This window comes from Eleutherodactylus coqui, chromosome 10 (assembly GCF_035609145.1).
Source record: "Eleutherodactylus coqui strain aEleCoq1 chromosome 10, aEleCoq1.hap1, whole genome shotgun sequence".
Taxonomy (NCBI): domain Eukaryota; kingdom Metazoa; phylum Chordata; class Amphibia; order Anura; family Eleutherodactylidae; genus Eleutherodactylus; species Eleutherodactylus coqui.
Genome location: NC_089846.1, coordinates 77,576,208 through 77,597,771, shown reverse-complemented (window position 1 = coordinate 77,597,771; position 21,564 = coordinate 77,576,208). Strand labels below are relative to the sequence as shown.

Below are 21,564 nucleotides of genomic sequence, written 5' to 3'. Positions count from 1 at the left end.
GTTTCCGTTTACTGTTTTCTTTGGTATCAGGGCTCCCTGGTAGGGATTTATTAGTGGCCCAGGTTCGAGTGTGGGTCCACACCTGTAGGAAGCGATCAGCCCGCCGAGTAGGCAGGGCTCCCTCCCGGGGTAGGTGTTTGCAGGAAAAGGATTTCACTTAGTTTTGTATTTACGTTGCACGGCCGTGTTCATTTGTTATTTTATGCACTGTAGTGCTTATTCTTTTGTTTATGTATGCCGCACGTCCAGTAAGGACGCAACAATAACCCATCATTTCTGTTTAGTAACAGACTGGATGCAGAGATCTGTGAGAGCTCCTCAGGGTGATATCAGCCATCTACAAGGCTGAGTGTCTCCTCAACAGGGAATGTTTCCTCCTAATATCGGTATAAGGGACTTGTAATTGTAAATTGTTCGACCCATAAAAAGGGAAAAAGGAAAGTGAAATACAGTGGAATTACAGAGACTGTCTGACTCTTCCCAGAATCTGCTCATGAGGAAACGGGACAGTTTGGATTTTTCCTATCTCTTCTATATCTCCAGAAACAAGTGACAACTGAAAGCGAAAACTACTCTTCTCTTCCCCAGTTGATACATAGAGAAGATGGAGCCCTTTAGCATAATTAGGCTTCATTCATGTCTTTCCTCATAGTATTACATGCCTCCCATTTGGTGTCTAGAGCACCCAGTGCTTGTTGAAAAGCCTGTGAGGAGGGACGTCCCTGGGAAACTCCTCTATCAGGGAAAAGCCGTACCCTGAGGATGGATGAGTTTTATCAAGAACTCCAATGAAGACACAGAGAAGTTTTCCCAGTCTTCCTTTAGTTACATTCTTAGTTTAGATCACACTCACCCCAGTCCACAAAGAGCGGCTTCTCCAGGCTGCTGTGATCCACATAACAGGAGTAACTATCGCCCTCTTGTGGTATTACTTCTGCAGTGACCCTGATCTGATAGGTGCCGTCAGGATTGGGGAGGACATGGGTGGTTTGATATGTAGGAACCTCGTCTGTCCTGTTCTTTATCCACTTCACATCCACCGCTCGGGGGTAAAATCCATACACCAGGCAGTGAAGCTTTGTGATCTCCCCTGATTCCCATCCCATGACCTTCACTCCTGGCTGGACTAAAAAGAAAAAAATAACATATTATAAAAATAAACATATATACAGCTGGATAGCACTAAAAATTGTTTATCAGTTATAAAGGATAAAGAATTAGAGATGAGCGAACGTACTCGTTTCGAGTACTTACGCACCCGAGTACCGCCATTTTCGAGTACTTCAGTACTCGGGCGCAAAGATTCGGGGGGCGCCGTGGCGGCACGGGGGGTAGCAGTGGGGAGTGGGGGGGAGAGGGAGAGAGAGAGGGCTCCCCCCTGTTCCCCGCTGCTACCCCCCGCACCGCCACGCCTCTCCCCGCCCCCCGGCGCCCCCCGAATCTTTGCGCCCGAGTACTGAAGTACTCGAAAATGGCGGTACTCGGGTGCGTAAGTACTCGAAACGAGTACGTTCACTCATCTCTAATAAAGATCCAATCCTTCTCTACATCTCAGTTTTGCAATGTTCCTATACCAAGTAGCCCCTACACTAACAAATTCTATTAAGCAAATATTTTCAGCCTGCCCACTTTCTGCCAACCCATGGGGATTCAGCTTGAGAGTAAGTAAAAGCACGTGGGTGGGGAGCAGAACACTTCTAGTCGATAAATGATCAGACAAGGAAATCCAGGACTCGCAGAACTTCAGGCGTGCTCTAAAAACACACCTCTTCAGGGAGGCATACCGCATTCCCTAAACAAACCCCTCTGTACTCCGCCTGATAACATGCTCTCTGTCCTAGTGACTGCAATCACTGCTAGCCATCATAAACTGCCCCTGCAGTCATACCGTTTCTGCCGTCACACGGCCAAATGTCTGACCATTGTCTATGTGTATAGCATCACTCTCTGCCTCGCCATACCGTGCACTTCTCCGCCATACCGTGTACATCTCCAGCCCTTTACCTTCTGTATCACCCTATTACTTGTGGTATCTAAGCTCGTTGGAGCAGGACCCGCACCCCTATTGTTTCCATCAACTGATTACTATGTAACCGTGGTTCTGTAATTTTTGTATTTTGTCTTTCTGTATTCCCCCTGTCTATGTAAGTGCTGCGGAATATGTTGGCGCCATACAAATAAAGATTATTATTCTCTTCCTTATTAAAAGTTAAAACAGCCAGTCCAACACATTTGAGGGATGTAGCCCCTTCTTCAGAAACAGCTATGAAAGTGCTAAATACATTAAAAGTGAAGAATGAGCTGGAAAATAGAAAATGAGTAGAAAAAAATAGACTTTATTGCAGCATTTGTTGTGCATAATAAATTTTCATTAGTTGTATTGTGCTTTTTTGTATGTTTTGGAACAGAGTTTATATTTATATTTTTGACATTTTCTGCATTATTCATCATTTTGATTTTGTTCCAGTATTTAGAATAAATCACAGAATTGAACAAAAGGAAAAAATTCCCTAAAATGTACCTTTTATTAGTATTATTAAAATTAAGGCACTTGAAACAAAATAGTCAATAGATAGCTGGAATGTGAGGCTACATGGCCATGCAATATCTCACAGTGTGGACCAGCTACTATGACAGATATTCCACTTTCAGCTCTAGACAAAACAAAAATAGAAAAGAATTTGTTTTCTTGATTGCGCTCTGTAATCCAAAACTATACATATTATATATCAAAACATCCAAAACAAAATGAGGAACCCGTTCCCATATTTTATTTTAGCGTAAATATACTAATTAAAAATAAATAACTATAAATCTGTTTAAAAAAAACTTTTTTTAAAGCTTTTTACACCCAGCCAGTGAAAAAGATATTTGAAAATAGCCCTATTTATCATGGGGAAAAAATGCAGCACAAATAATTTTGGTAGTGGAAGGAAAAAAATAGGGTAGTTAAACCACCACAAGAGTAAAATCCCTAAAAAGTGTCTGGTCCTTAAGGGGTTAATGCATCTCCAAATATCAATCAGCCTGTCGGCGTAAACATTTTTTGCAATTATTTAATCGATTTAGTCCAATCTTAACAGGAAAAGTAGGAGAATAAGGAATTCTATGGACAAACTTGAACCATGTAATCATATAATTATGATCTGTGGACAATAAGGCAATCTGTCTATCAATATAGTAACATAGTATGTTAGGCAATTTTTCCCTTGGGGGAAAAAATTCCTTCCCGACTCCATAATGGCAGTCGGAATAATCCCTGGATCAATGTTTGAAAGTTCCTACCTGACTCCAAAACCCAAATCAACAACCACACTTGTCAAATTATGTCTATATTCTGTAATATCATAGTGCTCTAGAAAGACATCTAGTTCCCTCTTCAACTCCTCTATCAATTCTGCCATCACCACGTCCTCAGGCAGAGAGTTCCAGAGTCTCAAGGCTCTTACAGTAAAGAACCCTCTTCTGTGTTGGTGATGAAACCTGCTTTCCTCTAGACATAGCGGATGCCCTCTTGTTACCGTCGCAGTGTTGGGTATAAACAGATCATGGGAGAGATACTTGTATTGTCCCCTCATGTATTTGTACATAGTTATTTGGTCGCCACTTAGCCGTCTTTTTTCTAGCGTGAATAATCCCAGTTCTGATAGCCTCTCTGAGTATTCTAGTCCTCCCATTCCATTTATTAATTTAGTTGTCTGTTATCGGACCACACCGGTACCGATCTGATGACCTCGTTGCTAGGTGCCAAATTGGTAGATATGGAAGCCTGTGATGAGGAGATTTTGCTAGCAAATATCTATTAATAGCATGAAATTACTCCATGTTATGTCAAGACACGTCTCCAATGAGAATCTCAATAAAAATTCTACTTTATTATCAACATTACCAACTCTTATACAGAAAGACGAGGGCGTATCCAAATGTTGCTTGGTACAAAGATTAGTGTTATGTAGTTTACTGTTACAAAGGTGAAAATACTTACTGATGATAAGACTTATTGACATCTACCAAATATTCTCAAAGCTCTTAAGGCCCGTCTCAGACATAGAAATTACCTAAGTCAGGATATTGCTGTTGCATTAGACAATAGTTCTGCAATAGTTGTGTGTCTTCTCTGTTAACATAGCTCAGCCTTATTTAATTTGTCTATTGACTTCTTATCTTAAAATCCTAGTTCCTGACACTACAAAGCATAGGTTTTAGTCTTCTATTTGAGGGACAATAGTCCAAAACAAGATTAGAAACATACACTTATTGCATTCTGAAACTTAACACTTTATATTTAGAGATGAGCGAACGTACTAGGTAAGGGCGATTTCGCAATCGAGCACCGCGATTTTCGAGTACTTCACTACTCGGGTGAACACAGCGCACCCGAGTACTTTTCACCCGAGTAGTGAAGTACTCGAAAATCGCGGTGCTCGATTGCGAAATCGCCCTTACCGAGTACATTCGCTCATCTCTATTTATATTCCATGACATGTCCTTCTTTGAACGCACTCAAGCACTACTAAATCTTTCCTGAGCGCCGGTGTCCAGAACTGTACACTGTATTCCATGTGAGGCCTGACAAGTGCCTTATATAGTGGGAGAATAATGTTCTCATCCCTCACCTCTATGCCTCTTTTAATGCACCCCGAGACTTTATTTGCTTTTGCAGCAGCTGACTGGCATTGATTGCTCCAGTTAAGTCTACAGTCCACTAGTACCCCCAGGTATTTTTCCATATCCCTTTTCCCTAGCAGTACCCCATTTAGTGAATATTGGTGACATCCGTTTCTCCTGCCCATGTGCAGAACCTTACATTTATCAATATTGAACTTTGCCACTTTTCTCCCCGAGCCCCCAACTTATCTAGGCCCGTTTATAGCCACATATTGTCCTCCTTTGTAATAATTATCTTGTATAATTTTATATTGTTTGCAAATATTGATATTTTACTGTGCAGTCCCTCTATCAGGTCATTGATAAATATATTGAAAGGAATGGGGCCTAGTACTGAGCCATGTGGCACCGCACTAGCGACGGTGGCCCAATCAGAGTACAAACCATTTATTACCACCCTCTGCTTTCTATCTCTGAGCCAGTTCTTTACCCAAATACACACGTTTTTGCTCAGTCCGAGCTGCCTCATTTTATAGATCAGCCTATTATGCGGCACAATGTCAAATGCTTTAGAGAAATCCAGATATACGAGATCAATAGACTCTCCCAGGTCCAGCCAGGATTTTACTTCCTTGTAGAAGCGGATCATGATCGACCCCTCATGAACCCATGTTGATCAGGGGTTATACTGTTTTCCTTGAGGTATTCTAGGATGGCATCTCTCATAAATCCCTCAAATATTCTTCCAATTATTAAAGAGAGACTTACCAGCCTGTAGTTAGTTACCAGGCTCCCTTCTTGACCCATTTTTGTATATTGGAATCAAATTGGCAATACGCTTTTCCAGTGGTACAACCCCGTCTCGATAGTATCCCTAATAGAGATGAGCGAACCTACTCGTTTCGAGTAATTACTCGATCGAGCACCGCGATTTTCGAGTACTTCAGTACTGGGGTGAAAAGATTCAGGGGGGGTTGGGGGTGCCGGGGGGTGGGGGAGGCGTGGCGGCGCGGGGGGTAGCAGCGGGGAACAGTGGGGAGCCCTCTCTCTCTCCCTCCCACTCCCCGCTGCAACCCCCCACTCACCCACGGCAAAAATATATATATATATATTTTTTTTTTTTTTTGGAGACACCATCCCAATTAATGTTACCGATAGTAGTTCTGAGCTGAAAAAATTTTGCTTTACTAAAGTTTTGGTTTTTTTGTCGCTCCCTGATAAGGCTTCCTATTGAATGACAGTTGGAGATAAATTATATCGTGGTCACTATTTCCGAAGTGTCCCTCCACCTGCACCCCTGTGATTGTCTGGTTTGTTAGTTAATAATAGGTCCAGAGTGGCCCTCCCTCTAGTTCGCTCCCACACAAGTTGGGTAAGGTAGTTTTTTTAAATTGTTCTAAAGAACGTATCACCTTTGTGAGATTCGCAGGTTTCATCCTCCCATATTATATCTGGATAATTAAAGTCCCCTATAATAATTACTTCATTGCAGTTTGACACCGCTTCTATTTGCTTTATTAATAAGTTTTCCTTTTCTTCTGTTATTTTTGGTGGGCTATAGAAAACCCCTATCAAGATTTTGTTATTTTATTCTCCCTGTGTTTCAACCCACAGAGATTCCACGTGTTCATCTCCTACACCTATATCCTCCCGTAGCTTCGGTATTAAGTAGGATTTAATGTACAGACAAACCCCTCCCCCTTTTTGGTTCCTACAGTCTCCTCTGAAGAGATGGTAACCCTGTAAATTTACTGCCCAATTGCACTTATCATCAAGCCATGTTTAAGTTATTCCTACTATATTGTAATTTACTTCAGCCATTCTTGCTTCAAGCTCACCTACTTTACTGATCAGACTTCTTGCATTCATTGCCATACAATTTATATGGTTATTATTTTTTGTATTCATTATGCTACTTATGGTCCTATTAGCTGTTCCATCAGTTCTAACTGTACTAACCCCTCCCCCCCACTCGACCCCCATTCCCAATACTTGGTTGCAGGTCTCTGTCCCCCCTATTACTCTTTTTGCCCTCCACACACCCCCAGTCCCTAGTTTAAGCACTCTTCTAGCCTTTTAACAATCTTCTCCCACAGCACAGCTGCACCCTCCCCATTGAAATGCTGCTCATTCCAAAGCAATATCCAAGTGTTTCTCCCATTTTTTCGAGATGTAAAGTATGGAGACCCCATGTTATAGTCCAGGAGAATGTATAGAACTTAGAAATCACCCCTTGTGCAATGGAAGATTCTATAGAGAGCCTCTGAAATCAATTATTACATAACGGGCTCTGTTTACAACTTGTTTTTTGGCTATGTCAGAAGTATAGGTACATGAAGTCTATGAAGGGCTACAAATCATCACCAAGCAGTGGATCGTAGCAGGTACTGGTCAAGGACGTGTTTTGGTTGGACCAGTGGACACAACCCATGCCATGAGAACACTTCACACCAGTATGGAGCTACCTCCTTCCTGCAGAGTGTCTTGTTGACAACTGGGGACCATGGCTTTATTGGGTCTGCACCACACAAGAACCGTACCATTAGCCTGGAACATTTGGTACCATAACTTAGACAATGACACATGTTGCCAGTCCACTAGGTCTACTTATGAACCTCGAGGTGCTGTACTCGGTGTCATGGTGTTCACAGAGACGCTCCGGTGGATCTTCTGCTCCCATATATCATGGAAGGTAAAGAACGCTGTGCTGACCTGCAGATGTGTGTGTGGGTCTCGTGTACTGAATGTGGATGGGATTCCTGTTGGAATCGCTTGTCTGTTTACATAGATAATTCTAGCCGAACAGCATCAGTTGTAATCATTAAGTACTGTGGACTTTTGGCTCGTTGGTGTATAAGCTTCTCATCTTCTTTGACTTATCCAATATCAGCAACAAGTAAGGAGATTTAGCCCTTATGATGTTAGTTGCAGAGAGGCAGTGTGAGAGTTAAATTGGGCTTGTTGCTGCAACAAGCAAAGGTCAGTGTTGGGCGCTTTTACACACTGGAATTGGTATATTTTGGTGCAAATTTTTCTGCACACTTGAATATTCTGCAACATCTTGGAATATTCCAGTACATATAAGAGCACCCGTTGGCTTCCTTCAATTTACTTATTTTTTGGGTGTTTGGGTCAGGTAAAAATAAAATTGCCAGAAAAACAATGTTTTTTACTGTTGCTTTTTGGTGGCATTTTTACTTATAAATGTATTTTTGCTGTGATGGTTTTTTTTTTCCTATAGAGAAGCCTAGGGAAAAATGCCAGAAAAAAGCCATAACCAGAGCATGCTGTAGTTTGCAGAAAATGCAGCAACAACTTAAAAATGCTAAATTTTGTAGAATATTTTATTATGGACCTACATCTGGGCATTTCAGGGTTTTTTTCTAAAAAAAAACACCACTGGCATCACAAAACCATAAAAAGTGACTTTTTTCAAAAACAAAATTGTGTGAAAAAACCATAAGGAGACATTGGAGTAGTCGGAGAGGCGCTGAATACCCCACAGAGCTGGGGGCTGAAGAGGACTACTGTTATATCTTTATCCCTTGAGGACCCACTGGGAGCACAACATGATATTCCGGCTCAGCGTTATCCATTGACTGTTCTGAAGATGATACTGCAGTCCGGTCTATTCTTTGACTTCTGCCCCGCTGCTCTAGAGATTACCAGTAATTACTAGAGATGAGCGAACGTACTCGTCCGAGCTTGATACTCGTTCGAGTATTAGCGTGTTCGGGATGCTCGTTACTCGTAACGAGTACCACGCGATGTTCGGGTTACTTTCACTTTCATCTCTGAGACGTTAGCGCGCTTTTCTGGCCAATTGAAAGACAGGGAAGGCATTACAACTTCCCCCTGCGACGTTCAAGCCCTATACCACCCCCCTGCAGTGAGTGGCTGGGGAGATCAGGTGTCACCCGAGTATAAAAATCGGCCCCTCCCGCGGCTCGCCTCAGATGCGTTGTGAGATAGCTGAGGGACAGTGGTATCGTGTTGGAGCTGCTGTAGGGAGAGTGTTAGGAGTTAGTGTAGGCTTCAAGAACCCCAACGGTCCTTCTTAGGGCCACATCTAACCGTGTGCAGTAGTGTGGAGGCTGCTTTTAGCAGTGTTGCACATTTTTTTTTTTTTGGTATATCGGCCGTGCAGAGCATTGCGCCCTGCAGTAATAGTCCAGGGACAGAAGTGTGGAGGCAGGGAGAGCATTAGGAGTTATTGTAGGCTTCAAGAACCCCAACGGTCCTTCTTAGGGCCACATCTAACTGTGTGCAGTAGTGTGGAGGCTGCTTTTTGCAGTGTTGCACATTTTTTTTTTTTTTGGTATATCGGCCGTGCAGAGCATTGCGCCCTGCAGTAATACTCCAGGGACAGAATTGTGTAGGCAGGGCCAGAAGACATATATTATAGATTGAATATACGCAGTGGTCCTTTTCAAAAAAATATTGGAAAAAAATCTATTTGGCCTGCCTGTTACTGTGCTCAGTGTTCTGGGTCTGTGTCTGCCGGGGGTATTAGTTCTCCAAATAAATACGCAGCCAGCTAAGTGTTACAGCAGGCTTGCGCCAAATTATTTCCTGGCTCTGAAATCACCGCTCTGTTGCAGTTAATAACAGTGCAACACTGCGGTTCCGTCACACAGTCCAGGGACAGAATTGTGTAGGCAGGGCCAGAAGACATATATTATAGATTGAATATACGCAGTGGTCCTTTTCAAAAAAATATTGGCAAAAAATCTATTTGGCCTGCCTGCCACTGTGCTCAGTGTTCTGGGTCCGTGTCTGCTGGGGGTAGTAGTTCTCCAAATAAATACGCAGCCAGCTAAGTGTTACAGCAGGCGTGCGCCAAATTATTTCCTGGGGTTCCGTAAACGAAGTCAGCCTCCAACCACAGGCCAATAAGCGGCACATTTAATTACAGCGTTCTGTTTCTGCACTACTGCTAATACACCATGCTGAGGGGTAGGGGTAGGCCTATAGGACATGGACGCGGGCGAGGACGCGGAGGCCCAAGTCAGGGTGTGGGCACAGGCCGAGCCAGTGCGGTGGCCAGGGGTAGAGGCAGGGCCAGACCGAATAATCCACCAACTGGTTCCCAGAGCGCCCCCTCGCGCCATGCCACCCTGCAGAGGTCAAGGTGTGGCAGTTTTTCACAGAGACGCCTGACGACCGACGAACAGTGGTGTGCAACCTTTGTCGCGCCAAGATCAGCTGGGGAGGCACCACCACCAGCATGCGCAGGCATATGATGGCCAAGCACCCCACAAGGTGGGACGATGCCCGTTCACCGCCTCTGGTTTGCACCACTGCCTCTCCCCCTGTGCCCCAACCTGCCACTGAGATCCAACCCCCCTCTGAGGACACAGGCAGTACCGTCTCCTGGCCTGCACCCACACCCTCACCTCCGCTGTCCTCGGCCCCATCCAGCAATGTCTCTCAGCGTAGCGTCCAGACATCGCTAGCGCCACTGTTTGAGCGCAAGCGCAAGTACGACGCCACGCACCCGCACGCTCAAGCGTTAAACGTGCACATTGCAAAATTGATCAGCCTAGAGATGCTGCCGTATAGGCTTGTGAAAACGGAGGCTTTCAAAAGCATGATGGCGGCGGCGGCCCCGCGCTACTCGGTTCCCAGTCGCCACTACTTTTCCCAATGTGCCGTCCCAGGCCTGCACGACCACGTCTCCCGCAACATTGTACGCGCCCTCACCAACGCGGTTACTGCCAAGGTCCACTTAACAACAGACACATGGACAAGCACAGGCGGGCAGGGCCACTATATCTCCCTGACGGCACATTGGGTGAATTTAGTGGAGGCTGGGACAGAGTCCGAGCCTGGGACCGCTCACGTCCTACCCACCCCCCGAATTGCGTGCCCCAGCTCGGTGGTGGTATCTGCGGGGGTGTATGCTTCCTCCACTAAACCACCCTCCTCCTCCTCCTACACAACCTCTGTCTCGCAATCAAGATGTGTCAGCAGCAGCACGTCGCCAGCAGTCGGTGTCACGCGGCGTGGCAGCACAGCGGTGGGCAAGCGTCAGCAGGCCGTGCTGAAACTACTCAGCTTAGGAGAGAAGAGCCACACGGCCCACGAACTGCTGCAGGGTCTGACAGAGCAGACCGACCGCTGGCTTGCGCAGCTGAGCCTCCAACCGGGCATGGTCGTGTGTGACAACGGCTGTAACCTGGTGGCGGCTCTGCAGCTCGGCAGCCTCACGCACGTGCCATGCCTGGCCCATGTCTTTAATTTGGTGGTTCAGCGCTTTCTGAAAAGCTACCCCCACTTGTCATACCTGCTCGGAAAGGTGCGCCAGCTCTGCGCACATTTCCGCAAATCCCACACGCACGCTGCCACCCTGCGGACACTGCAACATCGGTTTAATCTGCCAGTGCACCAACTGCTGTGCGACGTGCCCACACAGTGGAACTCTACACTCCACATGTTGGCCAGACTCTATGAGCAGCGTAGAGCTATAGTGGAATACCAACTCCAACTTGCGCGGCGCAGTGGGAGTCAGCCTCCTCAATTATTTACAGAAGAGTGAGCCTGGTTGGCAGCCATCTGCCAGGTCCTTGGAAAATTTGAGGAGTCTACCCAGATGGTGAGCGGGGATGCTGCAATCATTAGCGTCACCATTCCTCTGCTATGCCTCTTGAGAAGTTCCCTGCAAAGCATAAAGGCAGACGCTTTGGAATCAGAAACAGAGGCGGGGGAAGACAGTATGTCGCTGGATAGTCAGAGCAACCTCATGTCTATATCTCAGCACGTTGAGAAGGAGGGGGAGGAGCATGAGGAGGAGGGGGAAGAGACAGCTTGGCCCACTGCTGAGGGGACAGATGCTGCTTGCCTGTCATCCTTTCAGCGTCTATGGCCAGAGGAGGAGGAGGAGGAGGATCCTGAAAGTGATCTTCCGAGTGAGGACAGCCATGTGTTGCGTACAGGTATCCTGGCACACATGGCTGACTTCATGTTAGGATGCCTTTCTCGTGACCCTCGCGTTACACGCATTCTGCCACTACGGATTACTGGGTGTACACACTGCTCGATCCACGGTATAAGGAGAGCCTTTCCACTCTCATTCCCGAAGAGGAAAGGGCTTCGAGAATGATGCTATACCACAGGGCGCTGGTGGACAAACTGATGGTAAACTTCCCATCCGACAGCGCTAGTGGCCGAAGGCGCATTTCCGCGGCCCAGGTAGCAGGGGAGGCGCAGAGATCAGGCAGCATGTACAGCGCAGGCAGGGGAACACTCTCTAAGGCCTTTGACAGCTTTATGGCTCCCCAGCAAGACTGTGTCACCGGTCCCCAGTCAAGGCTGAGTTGGCGGGAGCACTGTAAAAGGATGGTGAGGGAGTGCGTAGCCGATTGCACGACCGTCCTCGTTGACGCCTCTGCCCCCTACAACTACTGGGTGCTGAAGCTGGACACGTGGCCTGAACTCGCGCTGTATGCCCTGGAAGTGCTTGCTTGTCCTGCGGCTAGCGTCTTGTCAGAGAGTGTGTTTAGTGTGGCTGGGGGAATCATCACGGATAAGCGTACCCACCTGTCAACCGACAGTGCCGACAGGCTTACACTCATCAAGATGAACAAAGCCTGGATTTCCCCAGACTTCTCTTCTCCACCAGCGGACAGCAGCGATACCTAAGCAATACGTAGGCTGCACCCGCGGATGGAAGCATCGTTCTGTATCCCCATCAAAAACGGGGACCTTTTCGCTTCATCAATCTGTGTATAATATTCCTCCTCCTCCTCCTGCTCCTCCTCCTGAAACCTGACGTAATCACGCCGAACGTGCAATTTTTCTTAGGCCCACAAGGCTCAGTCATATAATTTTTCTAAACAATTTTTATTTTAACTGGGCTGCCTCCAGGCCTAGTTACCAATTAAGCCACATTAACCAAAGCCATTAATGGGTTTCACCTGCCCTCTCGGTTGGGCATGGGCAATTTTTCTCAGGTACATTAGTACTGTTGGTACACCAATTTTTGTGGGCCCTCGCCTACAGTGTAATCCAATTAATTTTTTGCCCACCTGCATTACAGCTGACATAACATCAGCTGTGATGGGCAATGCAATGGGATATATTTATGTACCGCCGGTGGCTTCCTGGCACCCACCCATGCTGTGGGTCCACAGGGAGTTGTAACTACATGTGTCCACTTCTAAAGAACCCCAGTCTGACTGGGGCATGCAGTGTGGGCCGAAGCCCACCTGCATTAAACATGACATTATTACCTCAGCTGTGATGGGCAATGCAATGGGATATTTTTATGTACCGCCGGTGGGTTCCAGGGAGCCACCCATGCTGTGGGTGCACACGGAATTCCCATTGCGGAGTTGTACCTGCCTGTGACTATTTATAAAAAAACGCGGTCTGACTGGGGCATGCAGACACCTTGACAGAATGAATAGTGTGTGGAACATGGGTTCCCCATTGCTATGCCCACGTGTGCAGCTCCAGATGGAGGTGGCACAGGATTATATTTCTCATTGCTTCTGTACAGCATTGTGGGCTATCGCCCCGCCCCTTTTAAAGAGGGTCGCTGCCTAGCCGTGCCAACCCTCTGCAGTGTGTGCCTGCGGTTCCTCTGGCAGACGCACTTATAAATAGACATGAGGGTGGCGTGGCATGAGGGCAGCTGAAGGCTGCGCAGGGACAATTTGGTGTGCGCTGTGGACACTGGGTCGTGGGGGGGGGGGGGTTGGGCAGCATGTAACCCAGGAGAAGTGGCAACGGAGTGTCATGCAGGCAGTGATTGTGCTTTGTTGGAGGTAGTGTGGTGCTTAGCTAAGGTATGCATTGCTAATGAGGGCTTTTCAGAAGTAAAAGTTGTTGGGGGGGGGCACTCTTGCCGCTATTGTGGCTTAATAGTGGGACCTGTGAACTTGAGATGCAGCCCAACATGTAGCCTCTCGCCTGCCCTATCCGTTGCTGTGTCGTTTCCATCACTTTCTTGGGTTTTGCAGATTTTCACAAATGAAAACCTTAGCGAGCATCGGCGATATACAAAAATGCTCGGGTCGCCTATTGACTTCAATGGGGTTCGTTATTCGAAACGAGCCCTCGAGCATCGCGAAAAGTTCGTCTCGAGTAACGACCACCCGAGCATTTTGGTGCTCGCTCATCTCTAGTAATTACCATTAGGGGTCATATAGGTGATATGACCCAACCAATTGTGTTTATACTCAGGACTGTGGCGGTAACAAAAGAACATCCTTTACGTTTAGAGTAAAGAAGGTTTCAATAGAAGGTGCTTCTTTACTGTAAGAGCAGTGAGACTGTGGAACTCTCTGCCTGAGGATGTGATGATGGCAAAATCCATAGAGGAATTTAAGAGGGACTAGATGCCTTTCTAGAGCGCTTTGATATTACAGGATATAGACATTAGGTGACCAGCGGGTTTTTGACCCGGGTCTTGGAGTCAGGTAGAAGCTATCAAACATTGATCCAGGGATTATTCTGACTGCCATTATGAAGTTGGGAAAGAATTTTTTTCACCCAAAATGGGCTAAATTGGCTTCTGCCTCATTGGGTTTTTTTGCTTTTCTCTGCATTAACAAGGGGGTGCAAACAGGCAAAACTAGATAGACATTGTCTTCTTTTAGCCTAACATACTAATGTTTTTCCTCAAAAATAAGCCCTACCTCAGTAATAAGCCTTACCCCTATTTTCGAGGAAGGAGGGCTTGAAACATAAGCCCTCTCCAAAAATAAGCCCTAGCAAATTGAAAAAAAACAAAACATCAATACTCGCCTAACTGGCTGTGTCTGAGTCTCTTGCGCTGGTTTCCAGGGCTGCAGCAGGCTGCCGTGTCCTCTGCACTGACACAGAACTCTCCTTCTGGTGATGGGGCTTTGAATACCCCACCTCCAGCAAGCGAGTGCTGCGATTGGTTCAAGCGCCAGCCAATCATTTATATAGCACATACATATTCTGAAGAGATCCACACAGACTAATCACTTGCACTGGACCCCACAATCTATATTCCCTTATTAGTATGTTTTTGGAGTGTAGGAGGGAACAAGAGTGCCAGGAACAAACCACACAAGCACATGGAGAACACAAAATCTCTATGCAGATGTTACCCTTGGTTTGAATTTGAGCCCTGAAGCCCAGTACAGCAAGGCAACAGTGCTAACCACTGAGCCACTGTTCTGCCCTGATGGCAGCCTTGTGTCTATATAGTAGATGAAATACTAATTAAGTAGAAAAAAACACTGTGTAGATATTGCAAAAAGGAAGAGTTGGTAGATACTGTTTAATAGACTATGACATCACCTCTTCGCTCCAGATCTTGTCTTCCGGACTCCATGTATCCCTTTAGATTTGGAATACAGACCTTCTCCAGATAATACTTGGTCCCTTCCCACATTCTTACATCTGGACTGTTCCATCTCTCAGTGGTGATCTGAGCCTCAGCCATGGTGGGAATGTATGTTGCTGCCTGTACATCCAAGTACATATACTCTCTCCCGTCATATCTGAACTGCTCATATCCTGTAGTACTGCCATCATCTCTCAGCTCACACCCAGTGATAACCTGCACAAAATGCAAACCTGCATACAGAACAGAAGCAGGTTATACAGAATATATCTACATTACATACAGTATGTAACATATAAGCAGAGCATATCGTGTATGTGTGATGTGTTCCTGTCCAAATTAGTTAACCCTTGGGCTCACTTACAGTATAAAAAGCAGTGCAGACAGGTGGAGACAGTTGTCCAAGCTAACCATAAATTGGTAGATTTGGAAGGTACCTCCAAGGTCATCTGGTCCAACCCCGGCTAAGTGCAGGATTACTAAATCGTCCCAGACAGATGTCGGTCCAGCCTCTGTTTGAAGACTTCCATTAAAAGACAACTCACCGCCTCCCATGGCAACTTGTGCCACCTATTGTGTGCCCTCACTGTACTACCCCCTGTGGTACCCCACTAGTAACGATGACCGTTCTAATACCACCCCTTGTGGTAACCAATTAGCAATGGTAACCATTCAAATACTGCCCTTGTGGCAGCCCACTAGTAACGGTGACCATATCAGAGTATGTACCATTAACAACCACCATCTGCTTTCTATCACTGAGTCAGTTACTTACCCACTTACACACATTCTCACCCAGACCAAGCATTCTCATTTTATGTACCAGCCTTCAAGGCGGCACAGTATCAAACGCTTGGAAAGTCCAAATATACAAGATCCAATAACTCTCCCTAATCCAATTTAAAACTTACCACCTCATAGAAGCTAATCAGATTTGTTTGACAGTAGTGACCCCTCAAACCCATGCGGATATGGTTCACTTTTTAACCACTTTTTGAATATTGGTACTAGAATGGCTACACACCAATCCAAGAAACTGTCTGCCTATCACATTACTGAATTCCCTTAGAACTGAGGGAATATATGCCATCGGGACTCAGTGATTTGTCTATTTTAATCTTTTTAAGATTACTCTGCACTGCTTCCTGGGTTAGACTGGTGATACTTGGTGTAGAATTTACTTTATCACTCTCCATTTCACCTGACATTTCATTTTCCTCTGTGAATACACTTGAGACAAAAATATTTAACTGGATTTGCTTTCTCCTCATCACCATCTACAATTTTTACTACATTATTTATTAAAGGGCCAACACTTTTAGTATTAATATTTTTTACTATTTATATAATTGAAGAAAAGTTTAGGGTTAGTTTTACGCTCTCTGGCAATTAGTCTCTCTGTCTACACCTTTGCTGCTTTTATTTGCTTTTTACATTATTTATTTTTTCCTTATAGGTTTTTAGTGCTTCTTCGCTGCCTTTGTCATGGATCTGGTACAGTACTGGAATCTCGTGTTGTAGTCACTACTGGAGGGTAGCATGGACAAGGAGTAGACTTGGTCTAGTACACAAAATGGCAGTGCAGCATATTGAGTTCAGGCAGAAGAGTAGTGAGGAGGTAGCCGACATCTGGTAATACAGGAGGATGATCAGTTGATAGAGAGGCGGGTATGTAGAGAGGAAGCTTGATTACAGGCACAAAGCACAATAAACATGCAAAAAGGAAGTGGCAGGGCCAGGCTTTTATAAGGAGACTAATTAGGAAAGGTACAAGACATGGGGTGGATGAGACAGGAAAAACACAGAGCCAAGAACATGGAACAGAAGACAAGAACAAGGAAGCATGCTGAAAAAGCTAAATAGGTAGTGCTACTGCTCTGAGTTTGACTAGTGACAGTAGCCTCTTTTCAGGACTGCCTCTGGGTGTCCCAGGGCCTAGCTTTCCCAGGTACCTTTGATGAAATTCCTCGGTGAACCCTGGAGCATGAACATTTTGAGCCAGCTCCCAAGAATTCTCAGCCGGCCCATACCCCTTTCAGTGTACGAGGTACTGTAACCCCACTCTCCACATTTCAAAATGTTCTCCACTTCATACTCCTCCTCTCTTCTGACCTCTACTGGTGGAGGAGGTGGTTGAAAAGGGTTTTTCTTTAAGTGGCTTTAGGAGAGTTACGTGGAACACTGGGTGGATCTTCAGATTGCTCGGCAAATCTAGATGAAATTATTTCCATGATTGGAAAAGGCCCCAGAAGTTTTGGCCCGAGCGTGGGGGAAAGGGACATGGGTCTTTTGGTTCCTGGTAGATAGCCATACCTTGTCCCCTATCTGAAGGACCGGGGAGGCCCTGTGATGGCAATCCGGAGCTTGCTTGTAGCTTGTCTGCACCTCCTATAGAACTTCCTTTAACTTTTCTTGCATTTCCTGTAATGTTGCACTTTTGTTGACAGTGTGAATAGGGGTCTCTATAGGGTGGCCTGGAATGAAAAACAGGATGAAACCCAGAATTTGCAAAAAATGGGCTTTGCGAGGTAGAACAATGTTTGACATTGTCATACGTAAACTCTGCAGTCGACCCAATCTACCCAATCATCCTGGAGATGGGAGATGAAACAACAGAGATACTCTTATAGCGTCTGGTTTGTTCTTCTGGTCTGACCGTTGGACTAGGGGTAGAATGCAGATGATAGATTCACAGGGATGCTTATGCCCAAAAGTTCTTCTAGAAATTTTCATCCTCACAGATACCATGAAGTCTGAATATATCTCTGGCTACCTGTTCCACTGTATACTCCGCTGTAGAAACCCCTATGGTGTGGATAAAACGAGCCATCTTAGTAAGCTGGTCTACCACAGCAAGAAAAGGTAGTCATCCCTTTTGACGGGGGAAGGTCCATAAAATCCATAGCTATGGATCCCTAAGGTCTGGAAGGAACTGGGAATAGCTGTAGAAGACTCAGAGGACAGGCTTGAGGTATCATATTTTATGCCCATGTATCAAAAGGAATACACGTACTTTCTCACATCCTCTTTGCAATTGGGCAACCAGAAAAAAATGAAGCAGGAGCTCCAAAGTCTTTGAGATCCTGGAATGGCCAGCCAGTTTGGAGTCATGGATGTGCTTTAGGACTTCAAGTTGACCTGTGTCTGGAATGTACAGTCTGTTTTTCTGCATCCAGAACCCTTTCTTGTATGAAAGATTTACTTCCCCGAAAAGTTGTCTGAGGAAAGGGTCACTTTCATACCCTTATGTAACCCTTGTTAGTAAAACTTTAGGATTAAGAATTCACAAAAAATTTTGGGGACAAGAATTGTACTTTCCATCTCAGCCTCCTCCCCTGATTCAACCTGAATCCTCGACATGGCATTGGCTTGGAACCAGGCCAGTAGGAGATAATAAAGTTAAACTTGGAAAAGAACAGGGCCCATCTTGCTTGTCTCGCTGATAATCTCTTGAGTGTACAAAGAAATTCTAAATTCCTATGGTCTGTGATAACAGTCACCGGATGATGAGCTCCCTCCAACAGATGTCTCTATGCATAGAAGGCTACCTTGATAGTTAAAAGTTCCTTGTTCCTTAAAGTTCCCAATGTCATAGTTTCTTTTTTGCAGACGTCATTGAACAGCTGGTATTGTGGTGGCAACTTCTCATTTTCTAGAGTGTAGAGGAGTACTCTCGCGGTCTTGCCCCTAACTGGAAGTGGGCAACTTGGGTCAGCAATTCTCCTTACAATGCTCTGAGGGGAAGGTGATAGTTTTTGATTCCCAGTTGGTGGCCAGGTTGTGAGTAGAGACCCAAGGGATCCCTAAGATGACTGGAAATTTTGGAGAAGAGATGAGATGAAAACTGATCATCTCATGATGATCTGGCTCAATGTGAATATCCAGTTCACTTTCCTCCTGAGTGACAGGCCCAGAAACCAGGGAAAGCCCATCCACCGTTTCCATGTCAACGGGTTCACTTTTAGATCTGGTTGCAATACGGTTATCAAGCACATAACGGCAGTCCAAGAATTTCCCTCCTGCTCCTGAATCTATTATGGCAGTGCCTAAGATTTTGTGGCTTCCCATCATGATCTTGATAGGGATAATAAAAAAGGAGGGATGAGTGATACCTCTCCTTGTCTTCTTGGGTGACAGATGGAATGGCTGGTAGAGCAGTATCCAGCTCTTTCAGAATGGTAGAGTTAATTATGGTCTTAGCATGTATGAGGGCGATGGTCCTCTGGAACGTATTAGGACAGTTTGTAGCATAATGATCGTACCCCCAGCAGTACAGGCATAAATTCTCAAAGCGGCGCCTCTCTTTTTCTGCCATGGAGAGGGGTTTGTAGATGACGTTGATCTGCATTGGTTCAGGTGAAGAGTCCATCCTTAGTTGAGGATTTAGGGTGGATTGACTGAACGAATAGGATGGGTGATTTCCATACAACCATAACCTCTCCTTTTGCCATTCTGTAAGCCTCTGACCTATGCGGATTGCGGATACTTAGTTGAATAAAGTCTTCCAAATCATCCAGGGTCTCCACTCTGGCCAGCTCATCTTTAACTCCTGAAAGTCCTCATCCGAACTGACTTAGCTGCGCAGTGGTGTTCCACACGGGTCATTGGCCCAATAATGAAATTTCGCTGTATACTCGGCAACCAAACGCCGATGCTGTCAGAGATAATGACATCTCCTTTCGGCTGCTGCACACCAGTTGGGGGTCATCGAACACTTGATCAATAGACACAATGAAGGTGAGGAGGTTGTCAAGAAGAGTGCTGTCATTTTCCACATAAGGCAAGGCCCAAGCAAGCACCTCACCGTCCACCAGATTAATAATAAACATCACCTGCTTTCAGTCATTGGTAAATGTAGCGGGTCTCATCTGGAAATAGATGTGGTATTAGTTCAGAAATCCTTTGTATTGGCGGTGACCTCTGAATTGTGTGACTCATGTAGTTATCACTGTAACATATCTACTTCTTTTTTTAAGGTAGAGACTTTCTCCTGGTACGTAGCATAGAACTATTGTAATTCCGCAACTTGTTTCCGTAACCTGGCTACAATGGAGTCCATTTTGGGCGTTGTTTTTTCTGTCATGGATCTGGCACATGACAAGAATCTCGTGTTGTAGCCACTACTAGAGGGTAGCATGGTCAAAGAGTAGCCAGGATATGGTACACAAGATGACGGTGCAGTACAGCGGCTTCAGGCAGAAGAGTAGTCAGCAGGTAGTTGAGGTCTGGTAAGACGGGAGAACAATCAGTTGGTAGAGAGGCAGATGTGCAGAGAGGAAGTTTGATTACAGGCACAAAGCGCAATAAAACACGCAAGGAGGGAGTGATAGGGCCGGGCTTTTATAGGGAGACTAATTGGGGAAGGTATAAGACACGGGGTGGACTAGACAGGAAAAACACGGAGCCAAGAACATGGAACAGGAGACAAGGACAGCAATCACGGGACTAGGACTAGTCAATAGGTAGGACTACTGCTCGGAGTGCAGGAGGTTGTAGGTTCAAATCCTGACAACATTGTTTTAGCAGTTTAAATGCTTTCTTTTTAAATTACACTATATGGACAAAAGTATTTGGACACTGCATGTTTTTCATCAAATATGCAAATACTGAGTTTGCCACATGGTATGCTGGGAAGGGCATGGATAAAATAAAAAGCTGCTCCTTTTGTAATAACTATTCATTCATCCGATCAAGCACTTGTGGGACAGACTGCAGCGACAGGTCCAACGCCGCCACCCACCCTCATCCTCACAACCATCTCTTCTCACAGCCTGGCGGGAGGAATGGTGAGCTATTCCTGCCCAGACCTACAGAGAACTTGTGGAAAGTCTGCTTCGACGTGCTGTCGCTGCAATACAAGCAAAAGGAGGGCCAACACCTTACTAAATAGAAGAATAAAGCAATTTTTTCTGAAAAGCGTGCAGTGTTCAAATACTTTTGTCCATATAGTGTTTATTGCCCCCTACACATCTATAATTGAGTCACATTAAGCCACACTGGTTTTCTCCCATTCTAACCCCTTTATTCCTGTAAGGTATGAACCTCTCATAGTATTTAAGATGTTTTTAAACATTTCCCATTTATTGTCTGTACTCTTATTTTTGAGGACATTATCCCAGTCAATAAGGTTGAGGCCATCCCTGAGCTGTTCATTAATATAAATAAGCTGACAGTAAATACAAAAAAAAGCTCATAATAAGTGAATTTTTGAAATTCTTCCTTACCCCGCACAAATGTGACGGCCCAGTGTTTTGAGTTACAGATAGTGGAAAATTGTAATTGGTCACAGTTACTACTAAAGGAGTATTTGGGAATACTATAAATACTGATAAGGCACAATTGTTACTATGGGGGCACGTGGGGTACTATTACTATTAAGGGGGGACTTGGTACTATTACTACCAAGTAGGCACAGTTACTACTAATGGAACAATTGATATAAAGAGCGGCACTATTACTTGGTAAGGGTCACAGCTGTGGTAATCATTAAAGGGGTTCTGACATCAAAAAAAAAAAAATTGTACTCACCTTGCCTGGCCTGGCCCGATCGCCAGGCATGTCCCCTCCAGCCGGCATCTTCTTCTGTGCCTTTAAAGCAAAGCAGGAGCGGTCAAAAAGACCGCTTCCTGCTCTGG

General features: G+C 45.4%; 1 protein-coding gene across 6 annotated transcripts in view; it reads right to left on the bottom strand.

Moving 5' to 3' along the window:
- Window positions 1-21,564, bottom strand: part of LOC136580643 (class I histocompatibility antigen, F10 alpha chain-like) — a 72,484-nt gene that overhangs the window by 7,331 nt on the left and 43,589 nt on the right. For all 6 annotated transcript variants that reach the window (XM_066581371.1, XM_066581372.1, XM_066581374.1 and 3 more), the window contains 2 exons: window positions 14,884-15,162; window positions 854-1,126 (listed from right to left, as the gene is read on the bottom strand). In XM_066581371.1, the coding sequence (XP_066437468.1) occupies window positions 854-1,126; window positions 14,884-15,162 (552 nt within the window). The remainder of the gene's footprint in view (window positions 1-853; window positions 1,127-14,883; window positions 15,163-21,564) is intronic.